The sequence below is a fragment of the Cherax quadricarinatus genome, chromosome 15 (genome assembly GCF_038502225.1).
Source record: "Cherax quadricarinatus isolate ZL_2023a chromosome 15, ASM3850222v1, whole genome shotgun sequence".
Taxonomy (NCBI): Eukaryota; Metazoa; Arthropoda; class Malacostraca; order Decapoda; family Parastacidae; genus Cherax; species Cherax quadricarinatus.
In genome coordinates, this window is record NC_091306.1 from 30,192,305 (window position 1) to 30,218,941 (window position 26,637).

At 42.5% G+C, this 26,637-nt stretch overlaps 1 protein-coding gene across 2 annotated transcripts in view; it reads right to left on the reverse strand.

Moving 5' to 3' along the window:
• Positions 1 to 26,637, reverse strand: part of LOC128692065 (coiled-coil domain-containing protein 137) — a 104,648-nt gene that overhangs the window by 36,197 nt on the left and 41,814 nt on the right. The window contains exon 2 of one of the 2 annotated variants that reach the window (XM_070085252.1): positions 21,757 to 21,918. The exons of the other annotated variant lie outside the window; for it this stretch is intronic. Coding sequence (XP_069941353.1) covers positions 21,757 to 21,918 — 162 coding nt within the window. The remainder of the gene's footprint in view (positions 1 to 21,756; positions 21,919 to 26,637) is intronic. 2 annotated transcript variants of the gene reach the window in all.

Genomic DNA, 26,637 nt, shown 5'->3' on the forward strand with positions numbered 1-26,637 from the left:
ACTCACCCATTTGACCATAAACAGAAATATTAATCTCAATCTTAAAATAATGAATCCTATGATACTCCAATACTGAAACTATGTACTGTGCCAAAACAAAAGCATTCACATTGCTAAACTCACAAACTAGTATTTAGTCACTTAGCCATAATACCAACTTACCTCATAATTTGTAATATTTTAAAATAAAGAATTAAACTAAGTCTGCCCGAAATGCCTAGCCATGCTAGGCGTTCTAGTGGTACACTCTGTAATCATTATTTAACTACATGTAAACCACACAACAACCAAATTCTGTAAATTCAACATTGTAATCTTTATAAAGAATAAACTTTGAATTTGAATTTGAATTTGAATAACTTATTTCTGATTTATCATTGATTTTGTTTGGTGTGAAACTGTATGGTTACGACAAGCCAAATCTGAGTGTGTTGCACCCCTCCTTGCTCATTGACAGCCTGCAGGCTACTAAGAGATTCACTCACCGCACTCTAGCCAGCACAGAAGATGCCATGTAGAGTATTTACAATGAAGCAATCATAAAAACTGGAATTTTTTGGAAAAAAAAAAAAAAAAAAAAAAAAAAACACTAATTGCTAACATGTATTATTGCTGACAGTAGAAAGAAAAAAAACTACATTTAATGTAAAGCATACTTAGAAATATGATAGAAACAAGATTACATCAAAATATTGCCAGAATTTTGTACTATTTTTCAGTAAGAATTTTTTTTTTCCATAATTTTTCAATTTTAATTTCCTGAAACTGGAAAAAGGCTCGTCCCTCCCTTAAATAATTGTTCACGTTTTGAGCTGTTCGTATCCCAACACTGCAGACCTGGAAAGTGTACAAAGAACTTTCATGGCACACAAAAGTGCGGTAAGGCACCTAAACTACTGGGAACGGTTGAAGGTCCTTGATCTGTATTCCCTCGAACGCAGGCAAGAGAGATACATGATAATACAGTGGAACCTTGACTTACGAGTTTAATCCATTCCAGGAGCTAGCACGTAACTCAATTTACTCATATATCAAATTAATTTTCCTCATTTAAATTAATTGAAAAGCCATTAATTCGTTCCTGCACTCTGGAGAGACGAGAAAAAATACTTGAATATGACGCTATTATCAACTGTACGGCTTATTTATCTATCACAATTCATCTAATATGTCATAATAAACAATATAATTAGCACAGAAACATGATATATATACTCTAGAATGAATAAAATAAGCCATAATATGGTGGCAGAGACTGTGGCAGCAGCAGAAGCGTCGGCCATTTCTCTCCCAATTTTACAACAGTATCTTCCCATGTTCTTACTGTAAGAGAAAACGAAGTATTTTTGAGGCTAACTGCAGTAGATCACTAGGACCCATGGTTAGAAAAAAGAAATTTGGCCAGATGAGTGTAAAAAATGCAAACAAGCATGAGAGAACTACCCCCACAGGGATGTAAACATGTTTACTGCTTACCAGCTGTGCCAACTAGCAGAAGCAATCTGAATTATTATTACATACATATTATGCATTATTATTATTATTATTATTAATTTGGGGAACTGAAACTCTATCATTATTATAATAATAATTATTATTTTTTTTTTCAACAAACCGGCCATATCCCACCAAGGCAGGGTGGCACAAGAAGATAAACGAAAGTTTCTTTTTAAATTTAGTAACTTGTACAAGAGAACGGGTTACTAGCCCCTTGCTCCCTTCATTTTAGTCACCTCTTACAATACGCATGGCTTACAGAGGAAGAATTCTGTTCCACTTCCCCTTGGAGATAAGAAATAAACAAGAACAAGAACTAGAAAGAAAATAAAAGAAAACCCGGAGGGGTGTGTATATATTTCTTTCTTTCAACACACAGGCCGCATCCCACCGAGGCGGGGTGGCCCAAAAGGAAAAACGAAATTTTCTCCTTTTACATTTAGTAATATACAGTGGACCCCCGCATAGCGATTTTAATCCGTGCAAGAGGGCTCATTGTTATGCGAAATGATCGGTATGCGAATGAATTTTCCCCATAAGAAATAATGGAAATCAAATTAATCCGTGCAAGACACCCAAAAGTATGAAAAAAAAATTTTACCACATGAAATATACATTTTCCTACACACAAAGAGAAGGATACATGCACAATAGTAGAGTAGTACATGCACAATATATATTGTGCATGTACTACTCTACTAAATGAAGAATAAATGACACTTACCTTTATTGAAGATGCAGCAATGACTGATGAGACACTGTGTCCTGGGAGTGCCTTTTCCTCCTGAGTACTGTCGGTCCTGTTTGGCATTTTCTTCCAGAACAGGCCTTATCACACTGTGTATGCCACTACGATTCTTAAATCTCTCAAACCAACCTTTGCTGGCTTTAAATTCACCAATATGAGCACTAGTTCCAGGCATTTTTCCCTGTTCACCTGGGTGTTAGTCGACTGGTGTGGGTTGCATCCTGGGAGACAAGATTAAGGACCCCAATGGAAATAAGTTAGACAGTACACAAATGTGCCTTTTTGTTATTTATTTATAAGTTAGACAGTCTTCGATGACACTAACTTTTTTGGGTTATCCTGGGTGGCAAATCCTCTGGGGTTAATTGTTTCTTGGAATTCTCAATAAGTCACACCAACAACGGTGCTACAGCAGCAGCAGCAGCACCTGACAGTGATACAGCAGCAGCAGATGGTACTACAGCAGCAGCAGACGGTACTACAGCAGCAGCAGCAGCAGCTGACGGTGGTACAACAGCAGCAGCAGCTGACAGTGCTACAGCAGCAGCAGATGATGCTACAGCAGCAGCAGACGATGCTACAGCAGCAGCAGACGGTACTACAGCAGCAGCAGACGTTACTACAGCAGCAGCAGCAGCAGCTGACGGTGGTACAATAGCAGCAGCAGCTGACAGTGCTACAGCAGCAGCAGACGATGCTACAGCAGCAGCAGACGGTACTACAGCAGCAGCAGACGGTACTACAGCAGCAGCAGCAGCAGCTGACGGTGGTACAACAGCAGCAGCAGCTGACAGTGCTACAGCAGCAGCAGACGATGCTACAGCAGCAGCAGATGATGCTACAGCAGCAGCAGACGGTACTACAGCAGCAGCAGCAGCTGACGGTGGTACAGCAGCAGCAGCAGCTGACGGTGCTACAGCAGCAGCAGCAGCTGACAGTGCAGCAGCAGCAGCAGCTGACGGTGGTACAGCAGCAGCAGCAGCTGTACCACCAATAGTAGCGATGGTTGATTGGGGTTTATTATACAACCTGGCCAGCTCGGAGACACGCACTCCACTTTCATACTTATCAATGATCTTTTTCTTCATCTCTATAGTAATTCTCACCCTTATTGCTGTAGGGTTGGCACTAGAAGCTTTCTTGGGGCCCATGGTCACTTATTTTGCAGATAAAATCACCAAAAACACTGTAATAATACGAAATGTTCCGATTGTATGCTTCGATGTTACCGCGGAGGCTGGCTGGTAAACAATGCCACCGGCGGCACATGTGAGGCTGACTAAGGGCGCACATTGGACGCGTCTTGGACGAACAGCGGTGAGCGGGTTTTTGAGTGGTATGCGAGGCAAAATTTTTGCAATAAAAGTGAGCGGTATGCGGATTAAACATTATGTGATGCCAACGGTATGCGGGGGTCCACTGTATACAGAAGAAGAGGTTACTAGCCTCTTGCTCCCGGCATTTTAGTCGCCTCTTACAACACGCATTGCTTACGGAAGAAGAATTCTGTTCAACTTCCCCATGGAGATATAAGGAAATAAACAAGAATAAGAACTAGAAAGAAAATAGAAGAAAACCCAGAAGGGTGTGTATATATATAGACTTTTATACATGCGTAGTGTGATCTAAGTGTAAGAAGTAGTAGCATGACGTACCTGAAATCTTGCATGTTTATGAGAAAGAAAAAAGACACCAGCAATCCTACCATCATGTAAAACAATTACAGGTTTCTGTTTTACACTCACTTGGCAGGACGGTAGTACCTCCCTGGACGGTTGCTGTCTACCAACCTACTACCCATTACTATTATTATTATTATTATTATTATTAATTTAGGGAACTGAAGCTCTATCATTATAATAATAATAATAATAATATTATTAGTATTATTATATTATTATTATTCTTCTTCTTTCTTTCTTTCAACACACCGGCCGTATCCCACCAAGGCAGGGTGGCCCAAAAAGAAAAACGAAAGTTTCTCTTTTAAATTTAGTAATTTATACGGGAGAAGGGGTTACTAGCCCCTTGCTCCCGGCATTTTAGTCGCCTCTTACAACACGCATGGCTTACGGAGGAAGAATTCTGCTCCACTTCCCCATGGAGATAAGAGGAAATAAACAAGAACAAGAAAATAGAAGAATACCTAGAGGGGTGTGTATATATATGCTTGCACATGTATGTGTAGTGTGACCTAAGTGCAAATAGAAGTAGCAAGACATACCTGAAATCTTGCATGTTTATGAGATAGAAAAAAGACACCAGCAATCCTACCATCATGTAAAACAATTACAGGTTTTCGTTGTACACTCACTTGGCAGGACGGTAGTACCTCCCTGGGCGGTTGCTGTCTACCAACCTACTACCCATTACTGTTATTATTATTATTATTAATTTAGGGAACTGAAGCTCTATCGTTATAATAATAATATTATTATTATTATTATTATTATATTATTATTATTATTATTATTATTATTATTCTTAATTTAGGGAACTGAAGCTCTATCGTTATAATAATACAGTAGACCGCCATTGAAGAATTGCTGTACAATTTTATGTAACACATTGTATAATTAATTTAACGGCAGATTTAGCGGCAGCACCGGCATCCTAGCAACTCTTATTCTTCAAGAAACCATTGCTCATCAAAGCCTGTGATGGCCTAATTGAAGGTACAACTATATGAACCCACGTAGACCACAAAATGACCCAAGAATACTAAGAATGTAACCCAAATCTTGACAAAATAGAAGATCTAAGGAAGACAGCCCTGCTAACCCGAACACTGCCTCCGCTGCCAGACAATCACTTAACCCAAGCTCAGGGAAATCAAGCCTTCTCCTCCATAGCTACACAGTATCTACTATAGTGATACTACGAAAGGATATCGCAGAAGAAACAACAGCAGTAAGAAAAGAATAACACCAAGGACCCTAGAATTTGACTTGTCTACCCAACAGGACGCCGGTGTATCGTCAATCCCCCTCACCACTACAACCCAGAGAACAACAACAACAAACATGGCTGACTCCCCCTCCAACTCCACTCCCTTCAAAGGATTCACCCATGATAACTCAGGTATGATTATTCCTGACAATATCAGGGACTACATCGTTGCTCTAGAAAACGAAATCAAAGATATTAAAGCAACACTTGCGCGACGAGAATCCAAGATAACAAACCTCGAGAACAAGATCCAAAACCTTGAAGAGAAGATTACCTCGGGAAGTTCTGACACAGAAAATACTCTGAAAATAGCAATAGCCAGTCACACTGAGCAAATAACAACTCTAAATATGAAGGTTGAAGAAGCAATCAAGGACTGGAATCAGAACATGCACACTCGACTGAATGAATACCTTGATTTCCAAGACGACAAAACTGAACAAGATAAGTTGTCTGATGCAATTATAATAAACAGTCCACACATTCCTAGTGACATAACCCAAGAACAGTGCAAAGAAACTGCTATCAGGATAATACAGGACCATGTACAAGTTATCGTGCAAAACAATGAAATCAAAGAAACACGTTTGTTAGAAAAACAAGGTAGTAAACACAGTATCATGATCAGACTTCATTCATATGATAAAAGAAAGGACTTAATTAAATCAGCAATTACAATGAAAAATGGAGTGTACATCAACGAGTGTCTAATGAGAAAACGTCAAAACCTTCTGTTCAGGTTGAGAAAACTTAAACATGAAAACAAAATACATCAGTGTTTCACTCACGATGGGAAAATACTAATTAGAAAAACTTCAACAGGACAACAATACACCATCTCAAATGAACATGATTTCTCTACCTTCCTTAGAAAAGCTGACATTTCTGTAACAGATTAGATAAGTGTCCTCAACACATATATACGTGTGGTGCATATAGTGTACGTTACCATTATATTATTGTGCATTATTATTATTATTATTTACTATTACATTATTGTGCATTATTATTTTTTCTTTTACTAGCTATTACCAGCTACCTCAAATACTTTTTACTTTTTAATTGCTTTTATTGCTCATAATTTTGTGTTGCAAGACAAATCTTACTCCAATTTAATGTTATTCATGGTTGCTACCTGTCCATTTAATTCAGCTTACCACTACTATTTTAATCCCCTTTATATTGTGTGAGCAATTAGTGTATATTCCAATTACATTATTGTGTGAGTCCCAAAACTATCTTTTGCTAGCTAGTACCAGCTACCTCATATTTCTCTACTTTTTATAGTGCAATTAATTGCTCAACTTATTATACATTACAAATCAGATCTTACTCCCAAATCAATATTATATCATAGTGACTATCTGTCCAATGAACTTTGTTCACCATCACTTAATTTAGTCCCTTGTATATTTTCTCCTTTATTTTAGCTTTATATAACTACCTTAGTTCATATATTCACATTTGTTAAAATAATCAAGATGCTATTCTCAGGTGCTAAAGTGTAATAAGATCAATATTTTGCCATTATATTATATCATAGTGATTATCTGTCCACTGAACTTTGTTTACCTTTACTTAATTTAGTCCCATATATATTTTCTCCCTTATTTTAGCTTTAAATAACTACCTCAGTTCAGATATTCACAATTGTTAAAATAATCAAAGTGCTATTCTCAGGGGCTAAAGTGTAATAAGTTCAATATTTTGTCATTAAAATACTCCAGGTGCTATAGACTACCTCAGGTGCTACTGATTTTACTTTTAATACATTCTTTTACTATTATATCCATTAGCTCCTTTATTTTAACTGTAAATATCTACTGTAGTTCATAAACTCACTTGTTAAAATAATTAAGGTGCTATTAGATACTTCAGTGTATAACTGAATTATCAATTCTGTAATAATCCCTTTCTCTTTTAAATTTTTACAAGTTTTAGATTAATCACAGTGTCTTAGTCATAAGTCTAGTTGTAGATTCAATATAAATCTTATATCATTTTACTCACAAAAATCTAGTTTGTAAAAATACTCTCATCCTATGATTACAGGCATAGATCCTGATGTAAACTTTTTACAAAATGAATTACACGAATCAACCAGTAACTGTAATTACTACACAGCAGACCAAGCAAAGACATTACTCAGTGCAAATAATAACATAACCATCTTTAACTACAATGTCAGATCCTTGAGCAAACATTATGACGACCTCACAGCATTACTCACTTCTCTTAATTCCAATATATCAATCATCACACTCACAGAAACCTGGCTTAAGCCTGATATTACAGATTTCTATACCATTCCTGGCTACATGGCCATACACAACTGTAGAACAGACCAGCAAGGGGGAGGAACAGCTATATACTATTCAAATCAACTCGAATGTATCAACAAATCTTGCACAAGGGATGAACATGGAGAATATATCATAGCCAAATTCAAATCAAAAGACCTGCAAAAAACCCTCACAGTTATAAGCATCTACAGAGTACCACAGTCAAACATTTATCACTTTAGTGAAAAACTAGGAAACATGATTACTGATACACACATGAATAATGACCACCTACTACTAACAGGTGATTTCAACATAAACATACTACACGACCAGGACCCACAAGTAACCGAATTCACAAACACAATGAGTAACTGCCTGTTGCTACCAGCAATATCTAAACCTACAAGAATCTCCAAGACAAGCATCTCCTTAATAGACCACATCTGGACAAACACCATATCCCCTTTAAAATCAGGCATAATCACGGACAATACTACAGACCACTACCCAACCTTTCTCATAACTAATCTGGGCAAACTACCACAAGACATTACTAAAGTAATCTTCAGACTACATAACAAGACAGCAGTTAACAACTTTATAGCAGCTATGAATAACATCAACTGGCAAAATGAGCTTGAAACATATACAGATATGAATGAATGTATAAATAATTTTCTAAAAAAAGCCCAATGCCTCTACAACAGACATTGCCCCAGAAAAACTAAACAGATCACAGCAAAGAGACTGAATAATCCCTGGCTAACGCCCAGCATCCTCAAATCCATTAACACAAAGCACAAATATGAAAAACAGTACAGAATGGGTCAAATAACTAGAGAACAGTCGAGAAATTACTCGTCAGCACTTACCAGCCTGATATGAAGGTCCAAAAAATTGTATTATGAAAATAGATTACATAACATCAAAGGTGATATGAAAAAAACCTGGAAAACTCTATCTGAAATTCTTGGAACTAAAAAGTTATCCAAAAACAAAGCAATCACACTAACAAAATCAGATGAACCCCTACTCACTCCAACCGAAACAGCAAACAGACTTAATGTTTTCTTCTCCACCGTAGGAAAAAATCTAGCAAACGAAATACCAAGTACAAACGCCCATCCATCAGACTACCTCATAGGAACCTACCCAAATACGCTATTCCTAGCTCCAACCAACCCCACTGAAGTTATGCTCATCATAAACACCCTTAAAAACAAGGCAGGAGACAAACAACTTGCCTGCTTTTATGTACAAAAAAGCTTCTCAAGTATTGTCACCAATTATTGCAACGTTCTTTAACAAATCCATTGAATCATCTACCTTCCCAACAATCCTCAAAATAGCGAGGGTCACTCCAATCAATAAAGGAGGTAACTAAGCTGACTTGAATAACTATAGACCAATATCTAACTTACCACTGCTCTCTAAAATCTTTGAAATTAATTCATAGACGGATTTATTCCTACCTCGTTTCACACAACATATAAACCCTTGTCAGTTTGGATTCAGAAATAATAAAAGCACAAATGACGCAATCATACACATGCTAGAACTAATATATACTGCACTTGAAAAGAAAGAAGTCCCACTGGGCATTTTCATTGATTTATGTAAAGCTTTCGATACAGTCAACCATGAACTACTGTACTCCAAATTAATGCGCTATGGTATCAGAGGCCACTCCCTCAACTACCTAAAGTCATGCCTTAGTAACAGAACTCAATATGTGTATGCAAATGATGCAAATTCCTCCACCCAACCAATCACAGTAGGAGTCCCACAAGGAAGCGTCTTTGGACCACTCCTCTTTCTCATCTACATCAATGATCTACCCAATGCATCACAGCTACTCAAACCCATATTATTTGCAGATGACACTACATACGCATTTTCCCACCCAAACGCAGTCATACTAGCAAACACAGTCAATGCTGAATTACAGAAAATATCTGCCTGGATGATGACTAACAAACTTACCTTGAACACTGATAAAACCTATTTCATTCAGTTTGGAAACAAAGCTGCAAATGATCCAATTAACATTACGCTAAATGGATCATCAGTCACAAGACTCACAGAGGGAAAATTCCTAGGTATCCACCTTGACAGTAGCCTTGAGTTCCGGACACACATACAACAAATCACCAAGAAAATCTCCAAGATTGTAGGCATACTATCAAAGATAAGGTACTACGTTCCACAATCAGCTCTCCTCACACTGTACCATTCACTCATATACCCTTATCTTACATATGGAATTTGTGCATGAGGATCAACAACATCCAATCACCTAAAACCGCTAATAACCCAGCAAAAGGCAGCAGTAAGAATGATAACAAATTCCCGCTCCCGCCAGCATACTCCACCAATTTTCAAAAGTCTGAATTGGCTTACCATTAAGAACATCCATACTTATTCATGTGCCTACTACATACACAGAACAATACATGAAAATATAAACCCCCCACTCAAACTTTTCCTCACCAACCTAAACAGGACACATGACCACAACACAAGACAGATCTCTTTTTGATATACCTCGTGTCCATATCACACTGTGTAAAAACTCTATGCACATAAAAGGCCCCAAAATATGGAACTCATTACCAGAAGATATTAAAGTAACCCAGTCTGAAAATCAATTTAAGACTCTTCTCAAAAGCCACTTAATCACCCTGGACTAAATGCTAAATACTCAGTATACATTTGCTCACCTATGTACTCCCACATCATAACTGAAACATTGAACTTTTTATCCATTGAAACATTGAACTTTTTATCCATTGTTGACAGGAATATAATTGAATAATTTTTTTCACAAAAGCATTTTAGAATATAAATACGTATATCTTTGTATTATACAAATTTTGATTCATTTATAATTAATATTCTACTGTACAACTATGAAATAATTACTTTCCTACTGTACAACTATGATATACTACTACAGTGGACCCCCGCATACCGTTGGCCTTACATAACGTTAAATCCGCATACCGATACATTTTATCGCTAAGATTTTGCCTTGCATACCGCTAAAAAACCCGCTCAACGCTGTTCGTCCGAGACACGTCTATGTGAGGCCTGAGCCAGCCTCACATGTTCCGCCGGTGGCATTGTTTACAAGCCAGCCTCCGCGGTAACATCCAAGCATACAATCGTAACATTTCGTATTATTACAGTGTTTTTGGCGATTTTATCTGCAAAATAAGTGACCATGGGCCCCAAGAAAGCTTCTAGTGCCAACCCTGTGGTAAAAAGGGTGAGAAATATTATCGAAATACTGTGGTACCATGGTCAACTGCTGCTGCTGCTGCTGCTGCTGTAGCACTGTCAGCTGCTGCTGCTGCTGTAGCACCGTCAGCTGCTGCTGTAGCACCATCAGCTGCTGCTGCTGCTGTACCACCGTCAGCTGCTGCTGCTGCTACTGCTGCTGTTGTAGTACCGTCTGTTGCTGCTGTAGCATTGTCTGCTGCTGCTGTAGCACTGTCAGCTGCTGCTGCTGCTGTAGCACTGTCAGCTGCTGGTGCTGCTGTAGCACTGTCAGCTGCTGCTGCTGCTGCTGCTGCTGCTGTAGTACCGTCTGCTGCTGCTGCTGCTGCTGTAGTACCGTCTGCTGCTGCTGTAGCATCGTCTGCTGCTGCTGTAGCACTGTCAGCTGCTGCTGCTGCTGCTGCTGTAGCACTGTCAGCTGCTGCTGCTGCTGCTGTAGCACCGTTGTTGGTGTGGCTTATTGAGAATACCAAGAAACAATTAACCCCAGAGGGTTAGCCACCCAGGATAACCCAAAAAAGTGTGTCATCGAAGACTGTCTAACTTATTTCCATTGGGGTCCTTAATCTTGTCTCCCAGGATGCAACCCACACCAGTCGACTAACACCCAGGTGAACAGGGAAAAACGCCTGGAACTAGTGCTCATATTGGTGAATTTAAAGCCAGCAAAGGTTAGTTTGAGAGATTTAAGAATCGCTGTTGCTGGATCAGTCAGCTGTTGCTAGATCAGTCAGCTGTTGCAGGATCAGTCAGCTGTTGCTGGATCAGTCAGCTGTTGCTGGATCAGTCAGCTGTTGCTGGACCAGTCAGCTGTTGCTGGACCAGTCAGCTGTTGCTGGATCAGTCAGCTGTTGCTGGATCAGTCAGCTGTTGCTGGACCAGTCAGCTGTTGCTGGACCAGTCAGCTGTTGCTGGACCAGTCAGCTGTTGCTGGACCACTCAGCTGCTGCTGCACCACGGTCAGCTGCTGTTGCACCATCAGCTGTCTCTGAACATGACTCGTCCCGAACCTGTCCGTCCAGCCTGAGCGCCTGCCTTGCCGTCATTGTTTACAAGCCAGGGTGGCCGGTTGCATGCATACATTCGATACATTTTGTATTATTCCATTATTTATAGTGCTTGTAACTGCTAAATAAGCCACCATGGGCCCAAAGAAAGCTTCTAGTGCCAACCCTGTGGTAAAAAGGGTGATAAATACTATCGTACCACAGTCAGCTGCTGCTGCACCACAGCTGCTGCTGCACCACAGCTGCTGCTGCACCACAGCTGCTGCTGCACCACAGCTGCAGCTGCACCACAGCTGCAGCTGCACCATGGTCAGCTGTTGCTGCACCCAGCTGCTGCTGCACCATGGTCAGCTGCACCACAGCTGTTGTTGTTGCTGCACCACCATCAGCTGTATTACTCGAAGATGTGGAGAGAGTGTTGTTGGTGTGGCTTAACGTGAAACAATTACCGAGAAACAATTAACCCCGGAGGGTTAGCCACCCAGGATAACCCAAGAAAGTCAGTGCATCATCGAGGACTGTCTAACTTATTTCCATTGGGGTCCTTAATCTTGTCTCCCAGGATGCAACCCACACCAGTCGACTAACACCCAGATGAACAGGGAAAAATGCCTGGAACTAGTGCTCATATTGGTGAATTTAAAGCCAGCAAAGGTTGGTTTGAGAGATTTAAGAATCGTAGTGACATACACAGTGTGATAAGGCCTGTTCTGGAAGAAAATGCCAAACAGGACCTACAGTACTCAGGAGGAAAAGGCACTCCCAGGACACAGTGTCTCATCAGTCATTGCTGCATCTTCAATAAAGGTAAGTGTCATTTATTCTTCATTTAGTAGAGTAGTACATGCACAATATATATTGTGCATGTACTACTCTACTATTGTGCATGTATCCTTCTCTTTGTGTGTAGGAAAATGTATATTTCATGTGGTAAAATTTTTTTTTTTCATACTTTTGGGTGTCTTGCACGGATTAATTTGATTTCCATTATTTCTTAGGGGAAAATTCATTCACATAACGATAATTTCGCATAACAATGAGCTCTCATGAACGGATTAATATCGTTATGCGGGGGTCCACTGTATTTCTTAGTATTAAGTAGAATGTAAGCCAATAATGTTAAGTTGGCCCATAATGCCAAGGCACAATAGAGGCTCTCTTTGTATTGCATTCCACTATTGTATATACACAATCTCAATGTACTGTTTGCAAAGACATTAAATAAATAAATGAAAAAAAAAATTCTCTTTTGCTCAAGCGGCCACCTTATTGTGGAGCAGCAGGGGAGCCATCCCCTACCACTCCCCGACACCACCCCCCACCATCCCCTACCACTCCCCGACACCACCTCCCACCATCCCCTACCACTCCCAGACACCACTTCCCACCATCCCCTACCACTCCACGACACCATCCCCTACCACTCCCCGACACCACCTCCCACCATCCCCTACCACTCAGACACCACTTCCCACCATCCCCTACCACTCCCCGACACCACCCCCCACCATCCCTTACCACTCCCCGACACCACCTCCCGCCATCCCCTACCACTCCCCGACACCACCTCCCACCATTCCCTACCACTCCCTGACACCACCTCCCACCATCCCCTACCACTCCCCAACACCACCTCCCGCCATCCCCTACCACTCCCCAACACCACCTCCCACCATCCCCTACCACTCCCCAACACCACCCTCCACCATCCCCTACCATTCCCTGACACCCCCCACCCACATCCCCTACCGCTCCCCAACACCACCCTCCACCATCCCCTACCACTCCCCAACACCACCCTCCACCATCCCCTACCACTCCCCGACACCACCCACCACCATCCCCTACCACTCCCCTCCACCACCCTCCACCATCCCCTACCATTCCCCGACACCACCCACCACCATCCCCTACCACTCCCCAACACCACCCTCCACCATCCCCTACCACTCCCCAACACCACCCTCCACCATCCCCTACCACTCCCCAACACCACCCACCACCATCCCCTACCACTCCCCAACACCACCCCCACCATCCCCTACCACTCCCCGACACCACCTCCCACCATCCCCTACCACTCCCCGACACCACCCCACCATCCCCTCCCACTCCCCGACACCACCCACCACCATCCCCTACCACTCCCCAACACCACCCTCCACCATCCCCTACCACTCCCCAACACCACCCTCCACCATCCCCTACCACTCCCCAACACCATCCACCACCATCCTTTACCACTCCCCAACACCACCCCCACCATCCCCTACCACTCCCCGACACCACCTCCCACCATCCCCTACCACTCAGACACCACTTCCCACCATCCCCTACCACTCCCCGACACCACCTCCCACCATCCCCTACCACTCCCCAACACCACCTCCCACCATCCCCTACCACTCCCCAACACCACCTCCCACCATCCCCTACCACTCCCTGACACCACCCCCCACCATCCCCTACCACTCCCCGACACCACCTCCCACCATCCCCTACCACTCCCCAACACCACCTCCCGCCATCCCCTACCACTCCCCAACACCACCTCCCACCATCCTCTACCACTCCCCGACACCACCTCCCACCATCCCCTACCACTCCCCGACACCACCTCCCACCATCCCCTACCACTCCCCAACACCACCTCCCACCATCCCCTACCACTCCCCAACACCACCTCCTGCCATCCCCTACCACTCCCCAACACCACCTCCCACCATCCCCTACCACTCCCCGACACCACCTCCCACCAATCCCTACCACTCCCCAACACCACCTCTCGCCATCCCCTACCACTCCCCGACACCACCCCCCACCATTCCCTACCACTCCCCGACACCACCTCCTTCCATCCCCTACCACTCCCCAACACCACCTCCTGCCATCCCCTACCACTCCCCAACACCACCTCCCACCATCCCCTACCACTCCCCGACACCACCTCCCACCATCCCCTACCACTCCCCGACACCACCTCCCACCATTCCCTACCACTCCCCAACACCACCTCCCACCATCCCCTACCACTCCCCGACACCACCCCCCACCATCCCCTACCACTCCCCAACACCACCTCCCACCATCCCCTACCACTCCCCAACACCACCCTCCACCATCCCCTACCACTCCCCAACACCACCTCCCACCATCCCCTACCACTCCCCAACACCACCTCCCACCATCCCCTACCACTCCCCGACACCACCTTTCACCATCCCCTACCACTCCCCAACACCACCTCCCGCCATCCCCTACCACTCCCCAACACCACCTCCCACCATCCCCTACCACTCCTCAACACCACCTCCCACCATCCCCTACCACTCCCCAACACCACCTCCCACCATCCCCTACCACTCCCCAACACCACCCTCCACCATCCCCTACCACTCCCCAACACCACCCTCCACCATCCCCTACCACTCCCCAACACCACCCTCCACCATCCCCTACCACTCCCCAACACCACCTCCCACCATCCCCTACCACTCCCCAACACCACCCTCCACCATCCCCTACCACTCCCCAACACCACCCCCCCATCCCCAACCACTCCCCAACACACCCCCCACCATCCCCTACCACTTCCCAACACCACCTCCCACAATCCCCTACCACTCCCCGACACCACCCCCCACCATCCCCTACCACTCCACGACACCACCCCCACCATCCCCTACCACTCCCCAACACCACCCCCACCATCCCCTACCACTCCCCAACACCACCCTCCACCATCCCCTACCACTCCCCAACACCACCTCCCACCATCCCCTACCACTCCCCAACACCACCCTCCACCATCCCCTACCACTCCCCAACACCACCCTCCACCATCCCAGCATTCCTAATTCATACATGTCCAGTCTTGCTCTGCTACAAGGCAGCTGTGTTTGTCAATTGTGTTATGATATTTTAATTACTATATCTTGTATCTGGCAAGCAATCATGACACCCAGTAACCATACCAGTGTTGCTGAAAGTGGCACCCAGTAACCATACCAGTGTTGCTGAAAGTGGCACCCAGTAACCATACCAGTGTTGCTGAAAGTGGCACCCAGTAACCATACCAGTGTTGCTGAAAGTGGCACCCAGTAACCATACCAGTGTTGCTGAAAGGGGCACCCAGTAACCATACCAGTGTTGCTGAAAGTGGCACCCAGTAACCATACCAGTGTTGCTGAAAGTGGCACCCAGTAACCATACCAGTGTTGCAGAAAGTGGCACCCAGTAACCATACCAGTGTTGCTGAAAGTGGCACCCAGGAAACATACCAGTGTTGCTGAAAGTGGCACCCAGTAACCATACCAGTGTTGCTGAAAGTGGCACCCAGGAACCATACCAGTGTTGCTGAAAGTGGCACCCAGTAACCATACCAGTGTTGCTGAAAGTGGCACCCAGTAACCATACCAGTGTTGCTGAAAGTGGCACCCAGTAACCATACCAGTGTTGCTGAAAGTGGCACCCAGTAACCATACCAGTGTTGCTGAAAGTGGCACCCAGTAACCATACCAGTGTTGCTGAAAGTGGCACCCAGTAACCATACCAGTGTTGCTGAAAGTGGCACCCAGTAACCATACCAGTGTTGCTGAAAGTGGCACCCAGTAACCATACCAGTGTTGCTGAAAGTGGCACCCAGTAACCATACCAGTGTTGCTGAAAGTGGCACCCAGTAACCATACCAGTGTTGCTGAAAGTGGCACCTAGTAACCATACCAGTGTTGCTGAAAGTGGCACCCAGTAACCATACCAGTGTTGCTGAAAGTGGCACCCAGTAACCATACCAGTGTTGCTGAAAGTGGCACCCAGTAACCATACCAGTGTTGCTGAAAGTGGCACCCAGTAACCATACCAGTGTTGCTGAAAGTGGCACCCAGTAACCATACCAGTGTTGCTGAAAGTGGCACCCAGTAACCATACCAGTGTTGCTGAAAGTGGCACCCAGTAACCATACCAGTGTTGCTGAAAGTGGCACCCAGTAACCATACCAGTGTTGCTGAAAGTGGCACCCAGTAACCATACCAGTGTTGATGAAAGTGGCACCCAGTAACCATACCAGTGTTGCTGAAAGTGGCACCCAGTAACCATACCAGTGTTGCTGAAAGTGGCACCCAGTAACCACACCAGTGTTGCTGAAAGTGGCACCCAGTAACCATACCAGTGTTGCTGAAAGTGGCACCCAGGAACCATACCAGTGTTGCTGAAAGTGGCACCCAGTAACCATACCAGTGTTGCTGAAAGTGGCACCCAGTAACCATACCAGTGTTGCTGAAAGTGGCACCCAGTAACCATACCAGTGTTGCTGAAAGTGGCACCCAGTAACCATACCAGTGTTGCTGAAAGTGGCACCCAGTAACCATACCAGTGTTGCTGAAAGTGGCACCCAGTAACCATACCAGTGTTGCTGAAAGTGGCACCCAGTAACCATACCAGTGTTGCTGAAAGTGGCACCCAGGAACCATACCAGTGTTGCTGAAAGTGGCACCCAGTAACCATACCAGTGTTGCTGAAAGTGGCACCCAGTAACCATACCAGTGTTGCTGAAAGTGGCACCCAGTAACCATACCAGTGTTGCTGAAAGTGGCACCCAGTAACCATACCAGTGTTGCTGAAAGGGGCACCCAGTAACCATACCAGTGTTGCTGAAAGTGGCACCCAGTAACCATACCAGTGTTGCTGAAAGTGGCACCCAGTAACCATACCAGTGTTGCAGAAAGTGGCACCCAGTAACCATACCAGTGTTGCTGAAAGTGGCACCCAGGAAACATACCAGTGTTGCTGAAAGTGGCACCCAGTAACCATACCAGTGTTGCTGAAAGTGGCACCCAGGAACCATACCAGTGTTGCTGAAAGTGGCACCCAGTAACCATACCAGTGTTGCTGAAAGTGGCACCCAGTAACCATACCAGTGTTGCTGAAAGTGGCACCCAGTAACCATACCAGTGTTGCTGAAAGTGGCACCCAGTAACCATACCAGTGTTGCTGAAAGTGGCACCCAGTAACCATACCAGTGTTGCTGAAAGTGGCACCCAGTAACCATACCAGTGTTGCTGAAAGTGGCACCCAGTAACCATACCAGTGTTGCTGAAAGTGGCACCCAGTAACCATACCAGTGTTGCTGAAAGTGGCACCCAGTAACCATACCAGTGTTGCTGAAAGTGGCACCCAGTAACCATACCAGTGTTGCTGAAAGTGGCACCTAGTAACCATACCAGTGTTGCTGAAAGTGGCACCCAGTAACCATACCAGTGTTGCTGAAAGTGGCACCCAGTAACCATACCAGTGTTGCTGAAAGTGGCACCCAGTAACCATACCAGTGTTGCTGAAAGTGGCACCCAGTAACCATACCAGTGTTGCTGAAAGTGGCACCCAGTAACCATACCAGTGTTGCTGAAAGTGGCACCCAGTAACCATACCAGTGTTGCTGAAAGTGGCACCCAGTAACCATACCAGTGTTGCTGAAAGTGGCACCCAGTAACCATACCAGTGTTGCTGAAAGTGGCACCCAGTAACCATACCAGTGTTGCTGAAAGTGGCACCCAGTAACCATACCAGTGTTGCTGAAAGTGGCACCCAGTAACCATACCAGTGTTGCTGAAAGTGGCACCCAGTAACCATACCAGTGTTGCTGAAAGTGGCACCCAGTAACCATACCAGTGTTGCTGAAAGTGGCACCCAGTAACCATACCAGTGTTGCTGAAAGTGGCACCCAGTAACCATACCAGTGTTGCTGAAAGTGGCACCCAGTAACCATACCAGTGTTGCTGAAAGTGGCACCCAGTAACCATACCAGTGTTGCTGAAAGTGGCACCCAGTAACCATACCAGTGTTGCTGAAAGTGGCACCCAGTAACCATACCAGTGTTGCTGAAAGTGGCACCCAGTAACCATACCAGTGTTGCTGAAAGTGGCACCCAGTAACCATACCAGTGTTGCTGAAAGTGGCACCCAGGAACCATACCAGTGTTGCTGAAAGTGGCACCCAGTAACCATACCAGTGTTGCTGAAAGTGGCACCCAGTAACCATACCAGTGTTGCTGAAAGTGGCACCCAGTAACCATACCAGTGTTGCTGAAAGTGGCACCCAGTAACCATACCAGTGTTGCTGAAAGTGGCACCCAGTAACCATACCAATGTTGCTGAAAGTGGCACCCAGTAACCATACCAGTGTTGCTGAAAGTGGCACCCAGTAACCATACCAGTGTTGCTGAAAGTGGCACCCAGTAACCATACCAGTGTTGCTGAAAGTGGCACCCAGTAACCATACCAGTGTTGCTGAAAGTGGCACCCAGTAACCATACCAGTGTTGCTGAAAGTGGCACCCAGTAACCATACCAGTGTTGCTGAAAGTGGCACCCAGTAACCATACCAGTGTTGCTGAAAGTGGCACCCAGTAACCATACCAGTGTTGCTGAAAGTGGCACCCAGTAACCATACCAGTGTTGCTGAAAGTGGCACCCAGTAACCATACCAGTGTTGCTGAAAGTGGCACCCAGTAACCATACCAGTGTTGCTGAATGTGGCACCCAGTAACCATACCAGTGTTGCTGAATGTGGCACCCAGTAACCATACCAGTGTTGCTGAAAGTGGCACCCAGTAACCATACCAGTGTTGCTGAAAGTGGCACCCAGAGGTATAAGCACTTTTAAGTCTTACAATTAACAAAGATATTAACAAGAGATAACCTGTAGCCATAACTGAAGTGTTACTTTGTAACACAGAAAAAGAAGTTAACGTGAGTTTGTGTGACTGACTGACTGATTGACTGAATGACTGAATAACTGAATGACTGAATGGCTGAACTGACTGACTTACTGAGTGACTTGACTCACTGAGTGACTTGACTAACTTACTGAATGACTTGACTGACTTACTGAGTGACTTGACTAACTTACTGAATGACTTGACTGACTTACTGAATGACTTGACTGACTTACTGAGTGACTTGATTGACTTACTGAGTGACTTGACTGACTTAGTGACTTGACTGACTTACTGATTTGACTGACTTACTGAGTGACTTTACTGACTTACTGAGACTTGACTGACTTACTGAGTGACTTGACTGACTTACTGAATGACTTGACTGACTTACTGAATGACTTGACTGACTTACTGAATGACTTGACTGACTTACTGACTCGACTGACTTATTGAGTGACTTGACTGACTTACTGAGTGACTTGACTGACTTAGTGACTTGACTGACTTACTGATTTGACTGACTTACTGAGTGACTTTACTGACTTACTGAGACTTGACTGACTTACTGAGTGACTTGACTGACTTACTGAACGACTTGACTGACTTACTGAATGACTTGACTGACTTACTGAATGACTTGACTGACTTACTGACTCGACTGACTTATTGAGTGACTTGACTGACTTACTGAGTGACTTGACTATAATAATATTATATTATTATTATTGCTGAGAAGAAAAAGAGAATGATTTCCATGGAATTAAAGCATGAAGTCATAGATAAACAAGCCAGGTGTCCAGGTTTGGGTTGAGGGGGGAAGAGGGAGAGGGGAGCTGGCTCGTAACTCAGAGCAAAAAAATCGACCCAGGGATGGCTCGTATCTCAAAAAACTCGTAAGTTGGGACACTCATAAGTCAAGGTTCCACTGTATACACTTGGAAGGTCCTGGAGGGATTGGTACCAAACCTGCACACAAAAATCACTCCATGTGAAAGCAAAAGACTAGGCAGGAGATGCAACATTCCCCTGATGAAAAGCAGGGGTGCCACGAATACACTGAAAGACAATACAATAAGTGTCCAGGGCCCAAGACTGTTCAGTTGCCTCCCAGCATACATAAGGGGGATTACCAATAGACCCCTGGCTGTCTTCAAGAAGGCACTGGACAGGCACCTAAAGTCAGTACTGACCAACTGGGCTGTGGTTTGTATGTCAGCTTGCGTGCTGCCAGCAGTAACAGCCTGGTTGATTAGACCCTGATCCACCATGAGGCCTGGTCTCAGACCGGGCCACAAGGGCACTGACCCCTGAAACCCTCTCCAGGTAAACTATATATGCATTTTATCACTCTGGGGCACTTTAAATGTTGTAGTATATTACGTGTGGGGGTGGCCTGGCTGGCTACCATACCTCCCACACTTGACTTCTTACAATAAATACTACTTGCCTCTCACTCTACATTAAGACTACAAATATTTTAAGGTAAGTGTGTACTGTGTGTATTTTACTTTTTATTGTTTTTAAAGCCAAGTTCTATTGCTAACTTAATATATGTTAGTGTAAACTTGTTGTCTGGCATTTATAAGTGGACAAAATGGCGTTCTGCTTTCTGGCAATGTCTGCTTTCAGGCGGAAGCCTGGAACCTAACCTGCCATATAAGTGGGGCCCTACTGTACATATAAATTATCATGAATGTCAGTCAGTCAGTCAGTCAAGTAAGTCAGTAAGTCAAGCAAGTCAGTCAATCAGTCAGTCAAGCATGTATTGACTGGTTAATCACAAACACATATCTGAAATCTCACGGTTCACCTCTCAGAGCTCCAATTTTTTCCCCCAGAAGTGAAACCAGCGTTATTTGAATTTTACGAAGTGTTAGTCAAAAATATGCCACAATTTTTCAGTAGTATAATGGAGAAAAAGTGTTAAAGGAACCAGTGTTAATAGACAGCCTACTGTATAAGTGTTTCAGTCTTGGAGTTACAAAGAAAACAGATATTAGACAAGAGAGAGCCTATGACCTTAATGAAGCATCAGTTTGTACAATTAAAAAGAATGAGGTAAATATATGTGTAATGAATAACCCAGGATATCATCTCACTGACTGACTTACTTGACTGACTGACTGACTGACTGACTGACTGACCAACTTACTTCATTGACTGACTGACTTACTGACTTACTTGACTGATTGTTAAACACTAGAAAAAGCTAAGAAAAACAAAAAAACTTTTATGTACATATAGTATACCTTAAACAGGCCACTCTAAATGTAAGACTTACTTGGTTCCATCAATAAGTTTGCTCTTTTTCTTCTTCTTTCTTTTTACCATATTCTGTTCTTCATTTCTTTCCAAATCCTTAAACTTGGCTAAATTTTGCAACTTTCTTGGTATCTCTTGAGCATCAACACAGGAAGGCGGACAGTTTAGCTTGTTCTTTATCCTACGGAAATAAAACATATTATCTGTGTAACTCACCAACAAAAACTCATATTAAAAAGTGCAATCCCAAATTTCAGGAAAACTATATATATTTGACACTAATATGTGATCCTCCTGGGTTTGGCACTTAGTCTGATTATATTATTATTGACACAAATATGCAGTACAGCAGGGCCTCACTTATATGGCAGGTTAGGTTCCAGGCTACTGCCGGAAGGCAGACATCACCGGAAAGCAGACATCGCCAGAAAGCAGAACGGCATTTTTTCCACTTATAAATGCATATAAATGCCAGATAACAAGCTTACACTAACATATATTAAGTTAGCAATAGAACTAGGCATTAAAAAATAATAAAAAGTAAAATACACACACAGTACACTCATTATTTACCTCAAAATATTTGTAGTCTTAATGCAGGGCAAAAGGTGAGTAGTATTTACTGTAAGAAGTCAGGTGTGGTAGGTATGGTAGCCCTCCTGGCCACCCCACCCACACATAATATACTACAACACTTAAAGTTCCCTAGAGTGATAAAATGTATATACAGTAGGGCCCCACTTATACAGCAGGTTAGGTTCCAGGCTACCACCGTAAAGTGGAACACCTTTTTTTTTTTCCACTTATAAATGCATATAAATACTAGATAACAAATTTACACTAATATATATTAAGTTAGCAATAGAACTAGGCTTTAAAAACAATAAAAAAGTAAAATACACATATAGTATATGTTACGCGCCCCTCCTTAACACTCCATTATATACAAAAATAAAAGGCCTGGTTAAAATAAGTTCTGTAGTAATATATCGTGAACCACTTTATTACTAGCTAGATAAAGCAGGTTGGACTATATATTATTATCGGGTACGGTATAAATCATCAAAGGTACTCTCAAGCAAGGTTGTTTTCATTAAGATGTTATTCGTTAGGCATTATTATAATATATTCTGTTGTATTATATTGTTGTATTATAGTAGGTTGATTACTGTATTCTGTTATTCAAGTGGGAAACCACTACTTTAGAGACCGGTTGATGGTCCCAGAATTGGCGCCTAGTGCTGCCTCCTGACCAACCTGACGTCAGACCACTGAGCATTTGAAGTCAATCAGATCATAGCACTGACTCTGATCGGGTCTTCAACCCAGAGATCTTAACTTGGTCAATAATTCTAGATCGTGTCTATTAGTCTTAACTTTGCTGTTAATTCCAAGAGATGATAACCCTTCTCTTTAAGAAGGATAACTGACTGACTTCCTTAAAGTTCCCATAGTAGTTCTTATTTGGTCTTTTCATTGTAATTATGTTATTATACTTAATTAATAAGGATTTGAACATAGAATTACATTCCTCATTGTACAGTCTCATTTCATTGAAAATAGTGAACTGTCATTTTAATTCACTAACTGGACACTAATAAAGGTTCATAATTGGTAGTAAATAAAATTAACCAAAATGCAAAACTAAGTATTTATTCCCCCTATTGTTGCGGCATAGAGCAAGTCGTAACAGTACACTCATTACTTACCTTAAAATATTTGTAGTCTTAATCTAAGGTGAGATGAGTAGTATGTATGGTAATCAGCCAGGCTACCATACAAGGCCACCCCACCCACACATAATATTCTATAACATTTAAGCATCCCAGAGTGATAAAATGCATATGCAGTTCACTCATTACTTACCTTAAAATATTTGTAGTCTTAATGTTGGGTCAGAGGTGTGTAAACGAGATAAAACGAATAAACGAGAGAGAGAGAGAGAGAGAGAGAGAAAGAGATAGAATGAGTACATGAAGGAGGACAGGTGCAGAGTTATGTAAACAAACCAGGCAAATGCAAGTTTTTGTAAACAAACCAGGTGTACATGTCTGGTTTGTGTACAATTTACATTGTGTACAAGTTGTCTCTACATTGATACAGTAGAACAACACTCCCATTCTCATGTAACACCAGTTTTAGAAGAAATGACGCTCTGAGTGAAGGCAATGGAAGTAAGTCACTGTCTGACTTTTTTGGGTTATCCTACGTTCTCTACGCATATGCTGCTTTGTATGATAATCTTTGTAACTGTATTTGTGTATACCTGAATAAACTTACTTACATACGAAAGGAATAATTTTCTATAGTTACCCCCAGTAACACATTTTCTTTGATGTTGGATTAGAGAAAATGTCATTCTTGCGCAGACCGGGCCGCGGGGGCATTGACCCCCGGAACTAACTCCAGGTAAACTCGTACAAGTCTGGCTACCACATCTTGTATTTATGTTTATTTATTCTACTGTGGGGTGTATTTATCATCTTCATATGTTATGTATCGTGTTTATTATATAATTTTACAAAAAATATCATAGATGGATTAATGAAAATGTACATATTAACGTAATATACGACATTTAATGAGATTTCGGTGATTATTATTAATATGGCGCCACTTGTACAAGGCGCCTGGCTCCCACGTCTCATATTTATGTTTATTTATTCTACTGTGGAGTGTATTTATCATCTTTATATGTTATGTATCATGTTTATTATATAATTTTGAAAAAATATCATATATGGATTAATGAAAATATGTATATGCATTAACATAATATGTGACATTTAATGAGACTCAGTGATTATTATAAAGTAGGGCCCCACTTATATGGCAGGTTAGGTTCCAGGCTACCGCCATAAAGCGGAAATCGCCGTAAAGTGGAACACCCTTTTTTTTTTTCCTTATAAATGCATACAAATACTAGATAACAAGTTTACACTAACATATATTAAGTTAGCTATAGAACTAGGCATCAAAAAACAATAAAAAACTACAATACACACATGGTGCACTCATTATTTAACTTAAAATACTTATAGTCTTAATCTAGGGTGAGACAAGTATTTATTGTAAGAAATCAAGTGTGGTATGTATTGTAGTCAGCTGGGCTACCATACAAGGCCATTCCACCCACACATATATTCTATGATATTTAAGCATTCCAGAGCAATAAAATGCATATACAGTTCACTCATTACTTACCTTAAAATATTTGTAGTCTTAATCTAGGGTGAGATGAGTAAACGAGATAAAACGAATAAATGAGAGAGAGAGAGAGAATGAGTACATGAGAGAGGACAGGCGCAGAGTTATGTAAACAAACCAGGCGAACGTAAGTTTTGTAAAAAAACAAAGTGTACACGTCTGGTTTGTGTACAATTTACATTGTGTACAAGTTGTCTCTACATTGATACGGTAGAATAAATAAAGAACAACACTCCCATTCTCATGTAACACCATTTTTAGAAGAAATGACGCTCTGAGTGAAGGCAATGGAAATAAGTCACTCTGCTGACTTTTTTTGGGTTATCCTAGGTTCTCCACACATATGCTGCTATGTATGATAATCTATGTAACTGTATTTGTGTATACCTGAATAAACTTACCTACATACATACATACGAAAGGAATAATTTTCTGCAGTTACCCCCAGTAACACATTTTCTCTTATGTTAGACTAGAGAAAATGTTATTCTTGATGTCACTTGTACAAGCTATCTGGCTACGACATCTCACATTTATGTTTATTTATTCTGTTGCGAGGTGTATTTATCATCTTTTTATGTTATGTATTGTGTTTATTATATAATTTTGAAAAAATATCATGGATGGATTAATGAAAATGTGTATATTAACGTAAAATACAACATTTAATAAGACTCGGTGACTATTATTATTATTTGTAATATGGCGTCACTTGTGCAAGTCGACTGCTACCACATCTCATATTTATGTTTATTTATTCTACTGTGGGGTGTAATTATCATCTTTATATGTTATGCATCGTGTTATTATATAATTTTGAAAAGATATCATAGATGGATTAATGAAAATGTGTATATTAACATAATATACGACATTTAATGAGACTCGGTGATTATTATCATTACTAATATGATGTCTCGAGATATAAGAGACTTACTGATCTTAATATGTACCTGCATGCTAGCACAATATGTAAGTTTATTTAGGTACAGGTATACATAAGTATAATTATCAGAGTACATATAAAATATGAAATAACTTTTAAAAACACTTGAAATTTTGGAGTTTCTGGACACAATGCAGAGACTTAGTGCTTACGGATCTCACAGAGAATGTAAACAAACCGGGTGGGGCGCGGTGACCGTATTAGAAAGTCAGGTGGGGGGAGCCGCATAGCGAGTTTTGGTCATAATTTGAAATGACCATATTAGCGGAATGCCATAAAGCAAAATGCCGTAAAGCGGGGCCCTACTGTATACAGTGAACCCCCGCATACTGTTGGCATCACATAACGATTAATCCGCATACCGCTTGCTTTAATCGCAAAAATTTTGCCTCGCATACCGCTTAAAAACCCGCTCACCAATTTTCGTCTGAGACGCGTCCAATGTGCACCCTCAGCCAGCCTCACATGTGCCGCCAGTGGCATTGTTTACCAGCCAGCCTCCGCGGTAACATCCAAGCATACAATCGGAATATTTCGTATTATTACAGTGTTTTCGGTGCTTTTTCTGGAAAATAATTGACCATGGGCCCCAAGAAAGCTTCTAGTGCCAACCCTACAGCAATAAGGGTGAGAATTACAACAGAGATGAAGAAAAAGATCATTGATAAGTATGAAAGTGGAGTGCGTGTCTCCGAGCTGGCCAGGTTGTATAATAAACCCCAATCAACCATCGCTACTATTGGTGGT